The 22255-nt window shown below is 39.3% G+C and overlaps 1 protein-coding gene across 2 annotated transcripts in view; it reads right to left on the reverse strand.

The window, feature by feature from the left end:
• The window catches only part of GALNT5 (polypeptide N-acetylgalactosaminyltransferase 5), a 66941-nt gene that overhangs the window by 10381 nt on the left and 34305 nt on the right, over nt 1-22255 (reverse strand). For both annotated transcript variants that reach the window (XM_030795987.1, XM_003266128.3), the window contains 6 exons: nt 21911-22030; nt 12261-12396; nt 11545-11664; nt 8429-8546; nt 7085-7408; nt 2255-2335 (listed from right to left, as the gene is read on the reverse strand). In XM_030795987.1, the coding sequence (XP_030651847.1) occupies nt 2255-2335; nt 7085-7408; nt 8429-8546; nt 11545-11664; nt 12261-12396; nt 21911-22030 (899 nt within the window). The remainder of the gene's footprint in view (nt 1-2254; nt 2336-7084; nt 7409-8428; nt 8547-11544; nt 11665-12260; nt 12397-21910; nt 22031-22255) is intronic.

The raw sequence follows: 22255 nt of genomic DNA on the forward strand, positions 1-22255 counted from the left end.
TGCTTCCTTGTATAAAACTATCATAAAGGCTTTGTCTGATTGTAGGAAAGGTAGAAGTCCTTCTTTGCTACTAGCGTGAGGAATCATCAGGTTGCTACCAGGCTGGCATCCCTCAGTTCATAGAAACTGCTCTTGGAGAAGTTGCCAGTGTCTAAAATAAATACCAATTCAGGTAATGAAACCATGTTTTTAATCCTGAAACATTTTTCTTCAGTTGTTTACACCCTAGTATTGTCTACCTGGTCAATTTACTCTAATGCTGTGGGTCTGTGGGAAATTTATTGTTTTGTACTAGTATAAACATATTTGAAAAAAATAGGCTTCTGGTAAAATCTATCTAAATGCCTTTCCCTAATGAGTCATTTGTATTGTAAGTGAAGTTTGACTTTGATTATCAGGTTAGATCAAAGTCATTGTGTTGGACCTTGCCATTGGAAGGGTGGTCCTTGGACCAACATCCGCATCACCCGGGAGCTAGTTAGAAGTGCTGAGTCTCAGCCACATCACGGACCTGCTGATTCAGAATCTGCAGTGTAACAAACTCCCCAGGTGATTTACGTGAACATTAACATGTAGGAAACATGGAAGTATGGCATAATATAAGGAAGTTATGTGCTACTAAGAGAAGCCAGATATTACCTTGAAAAAAAACCTTTCAACTGCTTTAAAGGTTAATAACTAAGGAGACTTTTTAGGTAAGGTAAGGGATAGAGCTTGATAATTCAATCTAAGGGTCTTATTCCTTTTGAGCCTTTTTGGATGAATGTTGTAGTCACTGGCTTGGTATTAAGCCTCATGAATTCTGCTGAAAATGAGTTAACTTCCTCACATTTCTTTACTTTTTATTAGCCAAGCAAACCACAAGAGGCAGAAGCTAAAAAATGAGCAACAAGACTAAAAGGGAGCTGGGGCTTTGTGGAAGGCAAAGGCTGCATAATTTATACTTTTGCCTCTCAGCATCCAATTGAGAAAGACTCAATGGTCATCAAGAATAGAACTTGGGTTTTCAGATAAAATGCTGGTTACTCCGGCACAAAAACTCCCTGCAATGATGATTCCTAAAAAAAAAAAAAATGCATTATTTAACACTTTCCTTTCATATAATGTGAAATAATTGTGGTTTTGTTTTTACAATTTACGACTTTATTTCCTCTTTGTTAGTAAGTGAAAGTTATTTCTTTTGATGGGTTTTAACACTTCTTCACTTCCCTTTGACTCCTTTCTTTCCTAATTAAAAAAGAGTGGCCTTGGCTTCAGGTTTACAATTCATAGCTAAATATAGCAACAGAGATACCTTTTCTTCTAGTAGCAGCTTTGAGTTAAGAGGTAGAGATGGGATGCACCAAAAAATGTAAACAGTATCTTGAAGTCAAAGCAAAGATGTAAGACTTGACAAGCCTAGATTACCATTGCAAAATAATCTCTGTACCAAAGAACAATCTGCAATTTTGGGAACTGATTTCTATTCATGAATCCATCTTCCTCTGAGTCCTATTTGCCACTCAAACCAATAACTGTTTCCACAAACATGGAACTGTTAAGGAATGTATGTTAGAGAGGGAAGTGTAATCACTCAGAGCTCACCTCCAGCACTGTGGAAGGAGTCTCTATTCCCTGCTTCCCGGCCCGACTCCCTCTACTAACCATTTCACTCTGAGTTTGGGGAGTTTCCCTATAGGAGTTTCTACCATTGATCATGGATTTGATTATTTCCATTACTCCCTTAAAATGTGGGAAAATGAGGGGAAAGAGGAATGGAATCAGACAATAAGACTGCTTCCTTAGAGTGATTATTTAGAAATATGTTGTCTCTTTAGTATCTTTATCTATGTTATGCATTTTTTACATTTTTATCTTTATTATTATTACAGCAAACATTTACAGAGCAGTAAGCATTAGGTATTGTTCTACATGCTTCATATGTATTACCTAACTCCAGCCTCACACCAGTTCTAAAAGTAGGCATGATTATCACTACCATTTACCCAAAGGTTAAGGAATCTGCAGAAGTTAACACGCTTTTGCAAGTGATGGTGCCAGGACTGGATTCATTCTGGACCCAGTGAGTTGACTGCAGGACCCACACCTTTATTCCTTTAGTCACTGTCTTTGTGTTTAGTGGTGGACTCTCTTATTACAAAGAAATTTAGAAAATTATTTTTCTGTTGGGCAAAGATGAATTTCTCAATTGAGCAACGAATGTGTCATACCCTGCACCTACAGCTACCATGAGATAGAAAACAGTTTAGCATACCTCTTTGCTCCCATCGCAGTCTTCCAGAATGACTGTAGTGTTTTCAATGGAAATGCATTTACCCAAAGCCACATTAATAAGCTAAGAAGCAAAATACGAAACAGGAATTACAAAATATTTCAAAGTAGAACAAGACATTCAGACACATTTAGAAAATACAGAATATAAAACTATAATAAGGTTAAAAGATAGTTAATAGCTTAGCAATACTTAGCACTATCCAGTTTTATTGGTTGCTATCTGTAACAGAGACATAATATAATCTTGTAATAGTACAGCTTCAATCTGTTAATTTTGGCCTGTGATCAGCCATAGAGCCAACACACAGAAGCTTTTAATTAACCCTTGCCTGGAATGCTAAATAACAAATGAGCAAAGGTGGCAAGAAAAGTAGTTATTTTCTTGTCTTAAGTTTATCTAATGCATATACTAAAAGTCAATGCACCTATAAGAGTTATGAGCTATGTTCCCTGACTGACCCCTTCAAGCCTTTTGACTGCTTAAGCACTGAATCATAGATAAATTGAGTCCTTCAAATAACAGCAGATTCCAGCTGATTCCCTGTCAGAATCTTCTTAATGACTCAAGCGAGCTACAATTCATTATAGGAAAGTCACGAAAGCTAATACAGAGCCAAGCATAAAGGCATTTTCTGGCAGGTCCCCAGGTTTTTAATGGATTTACAGGGTCAAATATGGAGGTAGCTTTCTTTAAGTCACCATTTAATGCAGAAAAATGTTGATTTCCTTTCCCCCTTTGACATCCTGGGCAGGGCTAACAAGATGATGGGTTAACAGTGCAACTTAGGGTTTTCAGATTTCTAGAACAGCTGTGCAGAGCCGAATCTATATGACATGTCCTGGGAAAGCCTCCTGAGCTGGGAGGAGCTGAAGTCTCTGTCGCCAGGGACACTATTTGTGTCCTTCCTGTTCTATGATGCCTAACAAAGAGCTCTAACTCAGGGTGCTGCACTGATGCAGGCTGGATGCTCACAGAATTGCCAGACTTCATAAAAGGGGGCTCAGTACATTGGTTCTCAATTTTACATGCTTAGCTTAGTGGACAAGAAAGTAAGGGACATCTTCAGGGAACAGAATACGTGGAAAATATTAAAGGCTACAGGGAAACTTGCAAAGGTTGGCAAGAAAGACTTGTTCCCTCATATGGATGGAAGAAAAACAGAGGCATGGGTAAGCCAAAAAGCTGGAATTCAGGTCTTCCACATAACAGCGGAAAAATAGATCTTCAGTTGAATGCTGTACTAGGAAAAACATTTTGCCCATTAGCACAGAGAGAAAACAAGGAAGCTGGATTCTCCCTGAGAATCTGAAACTTTACAACAGACTTCATTTGGATTTGAGATGAATATTTACACCACCTGCCTTGGATAGGAACCATCACAGACTTTCAAGGCATAGAAACAAACATTAAAAATAGTACCAGGTTGATAATTACTTCTGAGGTGCCTGGCACAGGCAGAAACAAAGCAATGATGGAAGGATGGCATCTCTATCAAAAATCCTCAGAGAAAGCTCTATTCACAATTTAAAATGACAAATATGGGAGGAGACAGCTTGCTGTTAGTAAATGTGGGCATCACAAGGCACAGAAGGATTCAATGCCCCCCAGTCCCACCCCCGAACTTCAGAGAGGAAGATGAATAGAAAGACATGAAGGTAGAATAATCTTGGGGCTTAAAGGAAGGAAAGCATGCTGCAGTTGCTCTCTGTACTGAAGCAGAGATAAATATTATGTAAGTTCCTGTATTTGTGGATCTTGCAGAAATATTCTATCTTCAAACAAATTTGGAAAATTCTGGTTTCCACAGAGCTGAACAGGTGGTTCTACTCCAGAACTTCTCAAAATCTTCAGGGTGTTAATGTTCAGCTTGCTGTCAGAATGTTGTACAAATGTTTCTCAAATGTGCTTGACCATGGAACCCTGAGACAGCACAAGTAACATTGGTCAGGACAGTGTTTGGGAACCCCCTCTTTAACTGATATTTGTGTTGATTTTGTATAATCCCTCCAAGAACCGAAAAGCATTGGAAGGAAAGATAAAACTTTTCTGTCCCTTACATGTCCTTCCCTCATTTGACCTGAAGATTTTTTTTTTCCTTTTTCTTAGAAATTACTGAGGAAACTATTTAATTGCGGTTTTTGCCATGGAAGGTATTTTATGCCAACCTAATACTTTCCTTCATATAGACATCGTCTCTGAAGTGCTTTGGAATTGTTATTCTTCATTTCATTATTAGTTGTTTTCAGAATTTTCCTTTTTACTTAAAAATAATTGATCCATGTTTTTACTGTAAACCACTTTAATCTTTAAAAAAATAGGCAGTGTATGACTTTTAAATTATCCATGTTGTATTATTTCATTTTCCAATTTAGGAAGTAGACATTCCGCACAATTTATGACAGAATTGTTAAACATTAGGCTATTTGCCAGCGGTTTAATCCAGTGTAAAAATACATTATTGGTGAGATTCTTTTATTAGCTTCAAATATTGTTGTTTCAATAAGAAAACATTTCTTCTTATTACAAAAAACCAAAACTTTCACTGGATTTAAATTCCTGCATGTGGAGGTTGAAAAAAAGGAAACGTAGCTATAGACTGTTTGCCAGCAGTTTAATCCAGTGTAAAAAACATTATTGGTGAGATTATTAGCTTCAAATGTTGTTGATTCAATAAGAAAATATTTGTTCTTATTACAAAACACGAAACTTTCACTGGATTTCAATTCCATAGTGGAGGTTGAAAGAAGGGAAACGAAGCAAGTAACAAAAAGAAGTTGTGGAGTTGATTTTCTTGGAACTTTCCAAGATTGTCTATCTAAAATAATGATCTACTTAATTTGTTGTAAATTACCTGGAGAAAGGTCCTAATTTTTTAAAAATGGTAATAACGCTCCCTGCTGGTTTGCTTCAGAAGGGAGCAAACTACATCTTCACTGAAATTTGTTTAAGGAAGGCAACAAAGGAAAATAGAAGGAATTTGTTAAAATCACTTTTTAAAATACTTGCTGCATTTTGATATACTATAGCGGAGGCATCAGCAGAAGGCTGTTTCATTAGGAGAGCTCTCCAGAAATTTCGTAGGAACTCACTAATGTTAGCGCAACAGTGGAGCCAAAAGGTAGTTTTCTAGTGCCCTCTGGTGGTTAAAGCTTAGTATTACTCTCACTGAGATTCTGTGTTGTTGGAATGGGAAAAATTAGAATAGTGGAAATTCCTTCTCTTTTTTTCTGCTCAGCGGTTAAAATTAAAAATTGTAAATTTATTTTACAGTTATATTTGACATGTTGTTATTTGAACCGTGTATATAAATCCAAAATGTCTGATAAGTTACCAGGTTGAGCCACCTAAAGTAGCTGCCATTCTATTTGGACCCATAAAAATGGCAATTTTATAATACAGTGCATTACCTAAAAACAGGTCACATATACCTATTTATCAGTTGAATTTTGTAAAAAACAGAACCATTTTTAAGACTAGTTTCCTGTCTTTCATAGCTTTCCTGGATTTCTCGAATACTTTCAAGGGGGAATATTATAATAAGTTTTTGCTGTCAGGAGATTTTCCAGACAGAAAGCATGGTATAATCCACTCCCTAGAAGAACTGAAAAAATTTGGCCTAAAAGGGCAGGATAACTAATGGTCATATTTTTAAAGAATTTCTTGGATGAAGAAAAAGGAAGCTGAAATAAAACAAAAACACTGGGGATAGTTATAAGTCAAATTAAATTAGAAATAAAAGATTAGAAATAAGCATGACTGGCTAAGAACCCCAGCTGAAGGCTTGACGAATCATATTTAAACCCACATGTCTTACCATCCTCTTCAAATGCAGCTTCACTCCTAGAAGGGGTTTGAAATGGGGCTTTCCCCCAGCTTCTCCTCTTCCTTGATGTTTTCTTAGCCTTGTACTCTGGCCACCTTATCTGGCTTAGTTTCTTCCCTTTGGATACCATCCTTCATGCCCTGGAATGTTATCTGCTATTCTCTGCTATTTTCTGTTATTTTAAGTCCCTCTTTGAAATTTTTACAAACCCTAATTAAATCTTATCACCCCCTTGCTTAACTCTGCTCAATAACTTCCCACTACTTTCAGAAGAAAGAAGGAAGCAAGGAAGGAAAGAAGGAAAGAAAGAAAGAAAATCCTTACTTTGCTTACAGGGACCTGTGTGATTTGGCTCCTTCCTTCCTCTTCACCTTCATCTGACACCATTCTTCCCTCCTTCACACCCTGACAACGACATTTATCTTCTTTCCAGTGCTTGGATGGAGAACACTGACCTGTCTTAGGGCTTTACATGACCTTTACCCTCTGCCTAGCACTCTTCTTTAGAGCTTGGCTGACTGACAGTGATTGAGGCCTGAGTTACAAAGTCTCCTTCTCAGAGAGGATTTCTCGACCACTCTAACTGAGGAGTCATCAAATGTGGCCTGTTCCCTAAATGAGAGCTATTATATTTTGTATTTACACTTAACTTGCTTATTTGTTTATAATCTTTCTTCCCTACCCAAATTAAGCTCCACAAGGAAGGGATCAAGTCTACTTCATTCATGACCCTGTAATCCAAGTCTGAAATACTCCCAGATCGACAGATACTCAATAGGTATCTGTTGAGTTAATCAATGAACATGACCACTTGGTAGCCTTCCTCAAGTTTACCTGTGTTTAATTCTCAGCCATGCTTTGTCCCATCTTTGCTCATACTTGGTGTTTATTTATAATGTAATTATTCATTCTTTCCACACATTTTTGAAAGAGGTTTTGTGTTTTGTTTCTATGGAGTAAGATTTTAAATTGCCACTTGAACTTACCACACCACTAGCTCTCACAATGGGAGCCTTTAAGTCAGGAAAGACATTCTCCAAGTACCATTTGAAACTTTTACACTTCAGTTTCTTTCGCAGCTCCCTTTGCTGGGTGAGGTTGCCAACATCTAGCCCTTGGTCGATGAGGTGGTCTCCATGGCCATAGAACAGCTCCTTATACTCATCCAGCCAGACCTCAGCAACCCGCACCAAGTTCCGCTCCACTGTCTTCATCCGGTCTTTGGGGAAGGAATATGGATTGTCATTTCTGAATATATGGCCCACTCGGGAGCAGGGAATAATCTCAATTTCACCACCACACATCCACACCTAGAAGAATTTGATGATAAGCATCAATTATCAAATGATATCCACAAATCATGGGCACTTAACAATGACAAGAAACCACCTGGCTGGTGACCTTGTTTCCCCCTACCTGAAGTAATACTCAACTTCAAAAACACTGCGATAGAAAATCAAACTCAACAGGTTTGTTTAATTTTGTGTATTGCTGTGGATCATTTTAGGATTAGTAAAACGTAATTTTTTCATTTCCTAACCTGCAATGTAAGTTTTTTTTTAAGTTTGCAAATAAATCTTCACAGAATCCCATTTTGTAAAATATGAGTTCTTGTTTTGGTTGAATCAGGGAAAGAAGTATAGATGTCCATTTGTTCACGTTCCTCTACTCTCATTTTTGGAAGAACCAAAAGGCTTGTGGTACACAACTCAAAACCATTCTTCATGATCAGCAGCTCCAAAATTACACCCTTTTACATACACGCAGAACACCCACCCAATAGGAAAGCAATTACTTTTTGGACACTCTCTATTACTGCCGTTGCCAAGGCTTTCTCAGAAGTTAATCAATGATTGTATAATGGATTGTATAAAGTGCCCAAAGGAGCCGTACTGTGAGGCACACCTGACCTGTTGGTGACCTGCTTTAGAGGTATTTTTATGTCCTTCTGTCATTTGTGTTCTCTACGATGATCCATTACAGATTGAGTCTATTCCTTCCAACATTCTAGACAGATGTTCCAGGAGAGTTATTTTGTAGAACGTACGACTCCCACAGCATTTACTCTGAGTGGCAGAAAGTCCTTTCCCCCACATTTAGAAGCGGAAATGGTGTTGTGAAATATTAGGGAATGCTAATAAACTTCATGACAGCAATTGATTCTTCCAAATTCAATCTGAGATATGAAAAAATTAATCCAGAGACCCTAAAATTTCTGTGAAATTTCCTCTCAGTGGCAGTCACATATCTGATTATGGTAGTAAAATCAAACCATTTAAAATCGATTAACTCATTATTGTAAAGAACATTTGGGAAACACCTGGTAATACCTTGAATGAGAGCTCCATATTTTCCCCACCCCAAACATCAAGGCCAGGGTCGTATGTTCCAAGTTCAAAAAAGTAACTTTTGTCAATAGAAAACAATCCACCAGCCATGACAGGGCACCTACAAAAAGAAAAGTTTGTTTTTTAAACTTGCATCTCATGAAAGCTCAACTTTTAGAGTTGTTCCTCTGTACATCTGTACTGGAGGTAGGAAGCTTTTTAGAATAGCTACCTGATGCAGGGAAGCCCTGGGACGGAGTCACAAATACGGCTTAAGTGATGCGATCCCTGGATCATGGTGGCAGAGCTTGATTAGGTTCAGCAAAGATGCATCCTGGAACTAGTATTATTTGTCTTTTATACTGTGACACAAACTGTCCAGGAATGTTATTTTTAACACTTATTCAGGGCTAAGGGAGTATCAGGCACTACTGTAAGTTTTATATATATATATATATATAACTTCACAAAAAATCTTATAAGTGTGTACAGTTATCAAGAATCTGCAACACTGGATGTGAGGGCGATCTGGCTGCAACATCTGTCACCCCATTGATTGCCAGGGTTGATTTGGCTGATCTAGCTGGCTAGGCGGGTGTCTCCTCCTGCCCTCACCGCTCCATGTGCCTCCCTCCGGAAAGCTGCGCGCTGTGGAAGAGGACGACCATCCCCGACAGAAGAGGGCGGGTCTTCCGTCAAGGGTATATGAGTAGCTGCGCTCCCTGCTAGAACCTCCAAGCAAGCTCTCAGGAGAGCAAGCAACAACGGAGAAGGTAAGAAACTTTCCCAAGGACAGTGGACACCTTGGGTTTGCTCTGGGCAGTCTGAGGGGACGCTGTGCCACTCACTCCACTGTACTGCCTCTCAGCCATTACTGGAAGGAAGGCAGTGAGTGTGAGTTGTCCAGGTTCTGGGTATTTTGAACAAAGAATTGAACAAAACACACTAACAAAGGAACGAAACGCATGAACGAAGCGGCACAAGCAGGGATTCATTAAAGCTGGAAAGCGCTCCACAGGGTGGGTGGGAGTGGGCCGGAGCAAACGGTTCAAGGGCCGGGTTACCAAGTTTTCTGGGTTTCAAGTACTCCTTTCGAGGTCCCTACCGGCTGCCCCTTATCTGGATGAAGGATTTGGTTGGCTAATGAAAGGCTGAGGTGAATTGGCGCCCTATGCAGATGAAGGGAAGGTCCCTGCTTGGCCAGTCCAAGGCAGAGACACTCGCTTTCCGTCTGAGACGTGGTGGAAGGGGAGGGCTGTAGGGAGAGTAGCCCTTGATCCTTTGTTACTCGGGTGTGGGGAAATGGGGTTTTCCTTCTGGTTTAGCTTTGGGAAGTGGGTGTTAATCGGCCTTAGATCCCCTGCCCCTAGACCCAGGTGTTTTCCTTTTGATCCAGGTTTGGGAAGTCAGCAGGAATTGGCCTTAGATTCCCTGCCCCCAGACCTTGGTGTTTTTCCTTGATTCAGCTTTAGGAAGTCGGCATGAATTGGCCTCAAGGTTCTTCTTGCCTCCAGACCTTATTCTCCTGTCTCACAACCACACACAAACTTTACTGACAGCGTGTTATATGGCAAGCAGCTTTCAAAGCACTTTACATATTATCTGGTTCAGTTCTTAAAAGAATCTAAGTAGCAGCTACTTTTATGAGTCTTTATGTAAAAATGAGGAAACACAGGCTCAAGATGATAAGTAACCTTTTCAAGCTCATACCACTTCTCAGTGGTAGAGTTGAGATTCAAACTGTCTCCAGAGCCTTCACTAATAATATTGATCATGGAGGATAGAAACTACATTTTAGTCAGCAGTTAGCCAAGACTGGAATCACTTCCTATGGTGGTCACTACTCAGCCAGCTGAAGCAGTTTCTGTGGAGAGCCTGCTTTGTGCTTAGGGTATACAGTGATCTCAAGGGGGAGATAATGCCTGTCCCACACCTCTCTCTCCTCCGCCACCATTTATATTCATTTTCTTTCTGCACTCCAATTTTCCTGCTAGACTATCCCGAATGCATTCTCTTCCTAACATTGTGTTGAATATAGTCTGAACTCAACCACTACATTGGCCCTCAACATGAGAGTTTGGAAAAAGCAGAGGTTCTTTAGGCGTAGGTTCAGAGTGTTAAATCCAGGTAGTTCTGGGTTTGAGTCTCAAATTCTTCTTTGATTAGCTGTGTATCCCTGGGAAAATTACTTAATGCTTTTAAGTCTAAATTTCCTCATCTCTTTAAGGTGAATACTTCCACCTCCCTCCTAGAGTTAGGAAGAGAGTTAGGTGCCTGGCACAGAGTGCTCAATAAATGGTAGAACCTTCACTTGTTTGCTTGGTGGAATAATTCTGAAGGCATCACACCTGGCAAGGAAGGCGGGTATGACTGATTGAGGGGTAAGTTTGGGGAAAACATGCTTTGGTGCACGGTCTGGGCTTGGCTTTCTGTTGGGGCTGGCTTGCTTGTGTCTGCTTAAGTGGTCACTACAACAGGGAAACTTTAAGCCCCCTGCTGCTCTTCCTGTGGCTGGCTGAATGTTTGTCCTGCAGGCCTAGATTCTGAAGAAGTAATGGGAAGTCTCCACGTTAGCTTCAAGTCTAAGCTATGTTCTTCAATGCAGTTTCTTGGAAATAAAAGCCCAAACTTGAATTCATATCCAGCTTCTGAATCGATTTTTAAATTTATTTATATAATTTGGCACTTTTCTCATGGAGCGGGTAGGATTAGGCTGTAAAAGAAAATCCTAACCATTGCTATCATTAGAAGGATATTTCCATTACTATTATTTACTTTTAATTTGCACTTATGTTTACTTTAATATTACATGTGTTTATATAGGATGTATGCAGCACATTTTGCTAGTTTGTGTTTCTTGGTTGCAAATCCTAGGGGACAGGATAGCATTGGTGAATTTTTCTGTGTTCAGGCCTGAGTAGGGTACAAATGACCAGTGAAGAATGAGTTTTGGGAACAAATTTCTCAAGAACACTGTGTTTGCTTTGGTAAACTATTGGCTAGAACTGTGATTCTTAATGTTCTATAGAATAACAAGGTACAGCTGTTTTGTAGAATTTTTTAATGCTTTTACAAAAAGATACATGACTGCTTTCTAGTCTTAAATTTCACACACTTACCTTATTATATCAGTTTCTTTAATTCTGTTTTTTGCAATGACATCTGGAGGAATTGTTTTCCAACCAAAGTTCATGGGCCACACAAAGATGCCTCTTTGAAAGTTATCCACTGTCATGTAACTAATCCAGGAAATAAAAAACAAAGTGTTATCTGGGATTATATACATCTTTATATACTTTATCAATTTGGCTTCACGATGTAATCAAATGAATGAAACAAGTGCTAATGATGAGTTTAGATCACCACCTTTTAATAATAGTTCAAGAATGTTTACAAGTACAATTTGCATTAGTAACTAATTGGCTTGATTATTTGTACTTATACTTTTATTTTAATACTATCCTAGCCAGTTTTGAAGAAAAAAAAATACAAGAGCAACTTAAAAGCACACATATGTTTCCCACAAAAATAAGAAATAAACTTGAGGTGCATAAATATTTGGGGTTCAGCTAAATATAATGGGGAAAAAACTAGATCATGAGTATTAGGATTTATTGGTATTTAGAGTTAAGAATTTGTAGTGAACAGGTAGATTATTGCATCAGCAAACTCTGGTCCCAAGATATCGACCATGTTTTTCCATTTATTTAAGTAGATAAACTGTATATGTCTTGGATTTTCAAAAGACGCACATATTAGGCATATACTCAGCACTTTCTGCTGCTTGTGATTAAAGATGTGCTTGAAAGTATCTTGTGGAGTGTGTAAATATTACCTCATATCCTTATCATTGATGACTTCGATTACTGGACAGGCCACTTTCTTTCTACTTAAATAAACTCTTTCCAGAAGAGGTTCCAACCAACCAACGTTACATTCCACATGAGAATCTAAAAATGTCAACACATCACCTAGAGGGCCAAACACACACAAAAAACTTTGAAAATACAATATATTGAATGTGTGTACTTCATGTTCAAAGGTATTGATGATTGCTCCAGAAATGTGGCTATAAATGCAGTGATCTTGTTTTTTTTCTGATTTCGTGGTCACTATAATTTCATTTCATACTGAAATGAGAGAAACTTTGCTCCTAGGAGTCTTGTGGTGCAAACATAATTTATGTTTGGAAAAAATTGATAAGCCATTTAGAATGGGTAAAAGAATCTGAAAAGAATACTTGGTATTAAATGTAGTTGCTGAAGTCCCCTCTAAGAGAGTGTGCCCATTAACGCTGGGGGTGCAGGATTTGGGACTTTGTTTTTAAGAAGCAGAGAGACTGAGATGACAAGTTTGGCCTTAGGAATGATGAAGAGGAAAAATTACTTCACACAATAGGGATGAAGGAAGTTAAAGTGGACAAACCGGCAAGGCTAGGAGGTACTGGAAAAGAGTTATAGGAGGCGGGAGTGGGGAATGGGAGGTTGCTGATTAATGGGTATGGAGTTTTATTTTTGCAAGGTAAAAAGAGTCGTGGAGACTGCACACCAATGTGAACGTATGTAACACTATGGGCCTGTACACCTAAAAATGGTTAAAATGGTACATTTTTATATTCTATGTATTTTACACAATTTTAAAAAAGACTTAGAAGAGGAAAAAAAAGGAAAAGAAACTTGGAGGCCAGAAGTAGTATTAAGAACTCTTTTATTTCCCTGTTAGTTGTGTGAAGTAACACTCTCTCCCCAGTGAAACCTCAGGAGCATCTACATTGCTCCAGAGGATCTTATACAAGTGAAGTGTGTGTGTTTGTGTGTGTGTGTGTGTGTGTGGTGTGATGTGTGTGTGTGAGAGAGTGTAACAACCCAGGAAATAAGCTCCTGGTCCACATCCTATGTGTGATCTTTCAGGCCCAACCACAGGTAATACAAAGGCTCTACCTAGTGGGGCTCATGGGGGAAACCTGCTTTCTCACTCAGACTTGGTGCCCAGCCAGTGTGTTGAAGTCTCTAAAGGGAGTTGCGGTCCAGGTCTCAGACCCTCCACTAGGCTGCAAGACTTGCTCTTCTGCCTAGCTGCATTCCTAACTCAGGTGCCTCCATTCAGGCCAAACCTCTGCCAGGACCACTTTATTAGAGATGGAATGGGTCTTGAAGACAGTTTGCTCAACTCTGACTCACTATTCAGTGCTTTCCCACTCCTAGCCTTTCCTTTTCTTACTCTGGATCCCAGGGCCACATAACAGAAGGAGCCTTTCGTGCCGGGTTCCTTGGGCAGGCAGTGAGATGCCCCTCTTGTCTGCTCTGCTCTGATCCACCACTCAGCAACATTCCAGGGGGAAAAATGGAACACAGGAGGAGCCAGTGCCTTCTCCTCTTCAGCCTCCTGCTGATACTGTTGCAGTAAGGGATTAAGGCCTGACTACTGCTTTCATTTTGGTTTATCATTTTAATTGACTACTTTGATACCTGGGTGCTCAACTTAGCTCTTGACATACCTGCAAGAGTATCATCTAAGTGCTTGTTCTATGCCAGTCTCTGTTCTAAACATTCTTCATGCATGTTTTATGCAGTCTTTAGAACAACTCTGCAGTATAGAACTAATTTTTATTCCCACTTAAGAGACAAGGAAACTAAAGAACAAAGACCCAACCTCTTTTCTATGGTTGCACAGCTAACAAACAACAATGTGATATTAGAAAATAAGTAGCTCATTCCATAGATTATGTTCCTTAAAAAATGCTAGAAGGAGGCAGAGCTTTGAGTATGGGAAGGCTTAGAGAACAAAATGAGGATAGTTATCTAGATGATAGATCATTATCACTGAAATCTGCAAACTACCTCTCAATTAATAGAATTTAGCATCATATTAATTACTTGGTTAACAACGGCATTTTTGCATGAGGGTAAGGTATTGGTGTGGAGTGTTCTTGAGGAGTCTGTTTAGTGAAACCATCTGTGAGAAGCAAACCCACTCCGTGCAGTCTTCTGTTCTTAGAGATAGCAGTTTCATCTCCTGACCAGGCTGGAAGGGTCCTATTTTCAGGGCATTAATGCTTGTTTGACAATGACAGGGTATTGTCGCCTGCATGGTCTGAATGTATGTGTCAATCCAAAATTCATATTTTGAAACCTAACCCTAAGATGATAGTATTAGGAGGTGGGGCCTTTGTGATAAGATCATGAGGGTGGAGCCTTCTTAAGTAGGATTAGTGCTTATATGAAAGAGGCTTGTGAGCCCCTTTTGCCCTTCCACCATGTAAGGTCGCAGTAACAAGGTGCCACCTTTGAAGCAGACAGTGAGCTGTCACTAGACACCGAATCTGCTAGTGCCTTGATCTTGGACTTCTTCCCAGCCTCCAAAACTGTGATCAATAAATATATGCTATTTATAAATGATCTAGTCTAAGGCATTTTGTTATAGCAGCCCAAAAGGATTAAGCCATCTCTTAAGGGTGTCCTTTGGGGATGGCACCTTTGGGACAGCCGTCTCACCTGTCATGGGAAGACTCACAGGGTCATGTAGGTGTATGAAGCGTGGCCTGCTAAAGTCCACTTGGCTAGTGGTATACAATGTAGTAGAAAAGGATTCTTGGCCGGGTGTGGTGGCTCACACCTGTAATCTCAGCACTTTGGGAGGCCGAGGTGGTAGGATCATGAGGCTGAGAGATCAAGGCCACCCTGGCCAACATGGTGAAACTCCATCTCTACTAAAAATACAAAAATCAGCTGGGCGTGTGTGTGTGCCTGTAGCCCCAGCTATTCAGGAGGCCGAGGCAGGAGAATCACTTGAACCCGGGAGGTGGAGGTTGCAGTGAGCAGAGATCATGGCACTGCACTCCAGCCTGGTGACACAGCGAGACTCTGTCTCAAAATAATAATAATAATAATAATAATAATAATAATAATAATAATAATAATATTTCTACTTGTGGTCCATTCAGACCTAGAGTTTAAAGAGGATTCTTTACTACACCACCTGTCCCTATCCCCATAGCAGCCTTATGAAGTCAAAGGGGCCTGGATTATCTTTCTGAGTCAGGCCTTATGAAGTCAAAGGGGCCTGGATTATCTTTCTGGCAGCAGGATGGGTCCCCAAACCTGCATTCACATCCCACCTGGCCCAGATCCCTACGAAAGTTCTCATTCATTTGCTGCCAGGACCTAAGGGAAGCAGCATCTGCTCAAAACATAGTCTGGAATTTTATATTGTTTTATTTTGGGGAAGAGGAGAATCCTCCTATGCATGTATGCTATTGCTCTACTTTCAGACACTGTTTTAAAATAAGATCCTAGGACTATGTTAGGTGAGAAAACAGGGAGCTGTCTGTGTAGCTGACTCTTGTTGGGATTTCTGATTGGCGTGGTTATTGTCTATGGACATTGTACACACTGTTACTGATTCAGAGAGGCGAGAGGCACAGTGAAATAAGCATAGCATTAAAGTTACATACGACAGCCTTCAATCCGAGCTCTGCTTTTCCTAGCCAGGTTAGATAAGTTACTTAACCTTTTCGAGCTTTGCCCTATGAAGATATTTCTAAGATCTACCTGATACCTAAATTCTTTAAAAATTGCTGGTGTAATTTACTGTCAGAATAATCAACCCAATCACTTAAAATTTTTAAATGACACATAATAATTGTATATATTTATGGGGCACATAGTGATATTTGATACACAAAGTGTGTAGTGATCAAATCAGGGTAATTAGCATATCAATCACCTCAAACATTTATCATTTATCTGTATTGGGAACATTCAAAATCCTCTCTGATAGCTACTTGAAAATATATAATAAACTATTGTTAACTATAGTGACCCTGTAGTGCTATAGAGCACTAGATTTGGAAAGGGTAGGAGAGAGGGGAAATAGGGAGAGGTTGGTTAAAGAATATAAAATTTTAGTCCAACCTTGATTGCTACCTGGTAGGATTTTCTGTTTTCTAAGAATAGGTCCCAATAATACTGGATCGTTTACAGATGGGTTTCATTTGTAACTTAAAAATTTGGGGGATGGGGGGTAACATAAAACTGTTCAATGTGCCAAAAATTTTGGGTCCTTGTTGAGCATGGACTTCCACTTATATCCAGTGTACCAGCCTGGAATATTGCTGCAGTACCAGTTAATGCTGGATGGTTATGTCTAGGATTCCTTGAGGGATGTTGGCTTGGCGTGCCATTTAATTTTACATAATGCCTCCTAAGTAATGCTAAGGAAACAATTTTTACCTGCAGCAGATACAAGTTTTAAAAGTTTGCAGAAAGATGTCTACCGTTGCTTTTTAGGAGACCTTGGAGTTTGCTAGGAGTTAGATGTCACTTGTCCAGTTACTTAAAGTTGGCCAAGTGATTATTTAGAATGCTCATAGAAATGTCAGGAATTTTGCTAAATGCCATGTCATGAAGGAAATGAAAACCTAATATTTACTTTGACTCTCTACTGCCTGACTGTAACTCCTCTTGGCAGGGCAGTAAATCACTTGGTCTGTTCCACACCAGGAAGGGATATGGGTGATCTACTTCTTCCCTGATATCTCATTTACTCTATCTTTTTAATTCTGTTGGCTTCATATAGTGAGCAATTCTTGGAGATCCATTGCCCCGACCTACCTGTCAAATTTTGAAATCCTACTTGGGCCTCTCAACCTCCTCATTCACAGCAAGCAACTGATTAGACCTAATCTTTTTGCCTGACTTAGATTCAGATGAAGAACTAACATGCCCTGGAAACTGAATGCATAGTAGACATTGCTAATGGTAAGGCAGATCACTGGCCCCTTATTATTTTGTAGATGATTGCAGACTTTCAGAGAGCGTCTTGCAGAACTTCAGAGAGCCTCATGATACCCTGGGACCAAAATAGGCCATCTGACTTCTATTTCTGCATGTCTTTGGATCTCTGGATCTCACCCTTGCCTATTACTTCCCTTTTCTTTGAGTCCTAAAGGGCAAATTTTAGGGAACAGTAGTGTCAAGCCCTGTCAGATTCTGGACTCAGATTCTCATCTTTAAACTCCTTGTTTGGCGAGGCATCCTAGAGAAAATTTTTGTCTGCTGTCTGCTGATCTCTAATTTACAGGAACTCTTCAGGAGGCCCTTAGTCTCTTACTTATTTCTACTCTTGAGAGCTGTGGCACACCCAGGGGAGTTTGAGAGGACCCACCATGCCTGCCATCTCTGCTCAGTGCCAGTCTCTGAATTACATTCTCTGCTAAAACTGATCCTGCATTGCCTTGAATTCCCCACAGGGGACAGGTGCCCTTCCCGGCATTGGATGTATCCTTGGGCAAGGATACATCGAGACACACCTTTCTTCTTTCCAAACTCTCAGGCACCCAAGCTCCACTAATGCTGCTCAAAGTGTAGGCCACAGACCCTGCTGTCTACAGGGAGATAGCAATAGAAATTGAGAACAAATATTTTGAAACTTTATAGCAATTTGTCAAATTTATAAATTTATTGTTTATTTACTGTTTTTATATACATGTAGATATATATGCATATATATATATATATATATATATATATATATTTTTTTTTTTTTTTTTTTTGAGACAGAGTTTTGCTCTTGTTGCCCAGGCTGGAGTGCAGTGGTGTGATCTCAGCTCACTGCAACCTCCGCCTCCCGGGTTCAAGAGATTCTCCGCCTCAGCCTTCTGAGTAGCTGGGATTACAGGCACCTGCCACCACTCCTGGCTAATTTTTTTGTATTTTTAGTAGAGACAGGGTTTTGCCATGTTGGGCAGGCTGGTCTCAAACTCCTGACTTCAGGTGATCTGCTTGTCTCGGCCTCCCAAAGTGTTGGGATTACAGGTGTGAGCCACCGCACCCAGCCATATCTATTTTATATATAATAAAAATGGGTTTGTGTTTTACATATCTACTTTCCTTTTTGGGTAATTAATATTGATTATAATTTACAAAGGGGTAGGTCAATAAAAAATTAGAAATTAGGGGAAAAAAGTCCTTTTCAGATAGTTTGGGAAGCATCACTGTACTAGGCAGTGGCAAGCAATTAAGATACACCTAGCTGGGGTTTTTCAAACTGAGAGCTGTAGATTCCCTTAGTGAATCAATCACTAAATCAATTTATTGAGATTGGCCAGGATCTAAAACATAAATAACATAGAAAAGAAGGTATTAGAATCTATTCCACATGTTATTTGATAAAATGTCTACTGTAGTTATATGTGTGATTACACATGTACTGAGTTGTGATGAAAAATTTATTTCTACACAAGCCATCTTCAAAATGGTTTGAGAGTTACTGAGCTAATATTCTCAAGGCTGTTAATGAATCTGAATTTACATTCAGACTTGCTAAATTCAAATAAATTACTTTATGGATGTTAACTGCAAGCACTTGAGCAAGCAGTTGCAACTGCTTTAATCAAGCTCATATCACCCCTTCTAAGACACTCCACCCATGTTGTCTAATAGTTTGGACTGTGTTGGAGGCCATTGCTAGCATACTCTGTGCTCCGTGCAGGCAGAGAGAAAATTTTTAAATAAGTAACCTATATTTGGTTCTGTATTCTACTTTCTGTGCATGAATATCTAATTTTCATCTCAAATTTATATGGACAGAATCAAAACTCAGCTGCAATTCCAAACCTGCTCCTCCAGTTTTGAGCCTACCACCCACCAAGTTGTTCAGATACCAGTCTTAGGGTTTGTTTCTGATTGGTCTCATTCTTATCTCTTCACATCTTATCTGATGGCAAGTCCTATACGTTCCATGTGCACAGTCTATGATGAAGCTGACCATTTCTCCCATTTATCCTGGCACCTCCCTGGTACTTGGACAACTATAGTAGCCTCCTAACTGGCCTCCCTATTTCCTTTTTCATCTTCCTAATATCCATTCTCTACACAGTGGCCAGAATGAGCTTTCAAAATGTACATCAGATAGTTTTGTTCCTATTTAATATTCTTCATTGGCTTCACGTTGTACTGAGAATAATGCCTACAATCTTTAAGTGATGCACAAAACTTTAGAAAAACTTGCTTTTTTCTTTCTCCCCAAGTGAATCTTTTATGACTCTCCCCATGGTCAGCACCCATGAATCAAAATGAACTTATTTCTTCACCTTGAATATGCCAAGCTCATTTCTTCATTAGGACATTTGTACTTCTTGTTCCATTTGCTTGGGAATATTCTTCACCCAGACTTCAGCTCAAAAGTTACCTATTTAAACTAGTTCTTGAGTATCCTATTTTTACATCATTTATAGATAATTACTTTCCAAAGGAAATTAAGCATGGAATGCCATTAAATTTTTCTGAATGCAGTCTCTCATCAAGAATCTTAACTGTCACTGCAATGCCAATTTTGGTGTAATGTATTTGTTTCTCACTTAAAATTTCCTCTACAAAGAGAAAACATTTGTTAGCAAACCAATGAAATGAGAAGAGCTTCAAATATGGAGTCCAGTTATAAGAAAATTAAACTCAGGTAAGCAGATAATTTCCCATCAGAACATGCTTGAATTTAAGCTGGTGGAGACCTGTAAAAGCAGGGCTTACAGGGCCAGAGTGGCGGCTAAATGTCTAGAGGCCTCAAGGTGTAGTTGATAAGAGGACGGACTCTGGAGTCAGGGCATTCAGGTGCCAGCTTTGGATTTACCACTGGCTAGATGGGGGAGCTTGCATAAGGCACAACCTCACTGTGCCTCTATATTCTCATCTGTAGGATGAGGATGTGATTGTACTCATCTCATTGAGTTATTGTGAGGATTCAATCAGTTAATATACAAAGTATTCAGAATGGCACCTAGCATATAAATCAGCTAGTATTGCAGGGCACAGATCCTTCCATAGAAACGTATGAACATGAATCCAAATGTTTGATGTTGTTTTTAGAATACTCATAAAATAGATTCACTTCTCATTCACTCACCAACACCTGCACACTAAAAAGGGGAGAAGAGAAGAAGGCATACGGCCTTTGGGGAAGGCAGAAAGAACCATTGGAAGAATAGACATGGGTCAGAGAAGAGAGGGGTGAGGATTATAGAATTAAAACATTACAAAATCTTGAAATATTGATGGGTCAGGTCAAAAGGGCACAGGCTTGAAGAAGCTCCTAGTGGTCAAATTTGGGACAATTTGAATACCAACAAGAATAATGGTGATATAATACACATTTAATTTCTGAGCCATAAATCCATATCGGTGAGGGGATGAGAGGGAGGGGAGAGGGAGATTGAGGGGAAAGGGAAGAAGAGTTAGAAAGCAGGAGAGGGAGAGATAGAGATTTTCTCCTTACACATGAATGCCAGCTAAATAAAAAAGAACGAATTATAGAAAAGTAAATTTTCAGTCCTCAGTGTAATAATTGATTTAAGCAAGGATCATCAATGGACACTAAAAACCATTGGGTAAAACATTGTAAGAAAAACAAAATATTCTCATGGATCAATGTGTCATTCCACAAATTACTTCTTAATCCCAAAGTAAAGATTTAGCTGTCAACATCTTAACTAACCTCTCAAAGTTAGTATCAACAATACTGGTGATATTATGTAATATTATATGCCTCTTGATGAGATGTATACCATTTCTATCACCTATGTAGTAGCATTCTATATAATATTTTCACTCCAAAAACATTTATCCTGCAGGTAACAAGAGGAAATCGAAAATTTCAGAACATGGTCAGTGGTACCAAACAAATGGCATGAACTTAAAATACACACACACACACACACACACACACACACAAGTATTTAAACAAAGTGTGAGGAGTTGACTATTCAGACTAAGAAGACCAAGGTATCAAAGGCAGAGTATGAAACTTGATTAGTTCCTGAATTTAAAAAAACATTTTGAGGCCTGTAATCCCAGCACTTTGGGAGGCCAAGGCAGGCAGATCACGAGGTTAGGAGTCAAGACCATCCTGGCTAACACGGTGAAACCCCGTCTCTATTAATAATACAAAAAATTAACTGGGCATGGTGGTGGGTGCCTGTAATCCCAGCTACTTGGGAGGCTGAGGCAGGAGAATGGCGTGAACCCGGGAGGCGGAGGTTGTGAGCTGAGATGGCACCACTGCACTCCAGCCTGGGCGACAGAGCGAGACTCTGTCTCAAAAAAAAAAAAAAAAAAAACAACAAAAAAACATTTTGGGAACAATGAGAAAACTTGAAAAGAGCAGCATATAGTAGGTATTATATTTAGTTATGAAAGCTGTGCTTATTTAAGAGAATGCTCCTGTTCTTCAGAGATGCCTACTGAAGTACTTAGGGGTGCAGTATGGTGATGTCTGTAACTTCTTTTTCAAAGGTTCCGGAAAAAAGTATATGCAGTAGGTGTCTGTGTGTTTATGATAACGCACATATTATAAAAACTGTTTAAAATTGATGCAACTAAGTGATGCATATATAGGCATCATTGTGCTGGTCTTTCAAATTTGCTGTATGTTTGAGAAACATTTTAAGTTAAAATAAAAATGTAACAAACAAAAAAATGAGTAACTTCTTACCTGTTGCATTCTGTGCTCCTGCCAGCCTGGCCCTTATTAAGCCATGTCTCTCTTTGAGGCGAAGAATCCGAACTTTTGGAAACTGGGACATGTATTTATCCAAATTATCTTTTAGATAGTCTAAATCAGAGTAAAGATAAACCAGGAAATACTTGAATTAAGTAAGTCCGGATAGTATCAGAAGTGCTCCCCAAAGTCAAATGCCAAAAACTATGACATTACCATCATTACTGAATTTTATTCCTTGGGTCATAATTTTATTTTCTGATGTCATTTTCTTGGAAGGATTCTGTCTGGTTTCAATATTCAAAGCTGTCTGATTTTTCAAACCCCAAATCTTTGTTT

Source organism: Nomascus leucogenys, chromosome 17 (assembly GCF_006542625.1).
Source record: "Nomascus leucogenys isolate Asia chromosome 17, Asia_NLE_v1, whole genome shotgun sequence".
Classification (NCBI taxonomy): Eukaryota; Metazoa; Chordata; class Mammalia; order Primates; family Hylobatidae; genus Nomascus; species Nomascus leucogenys.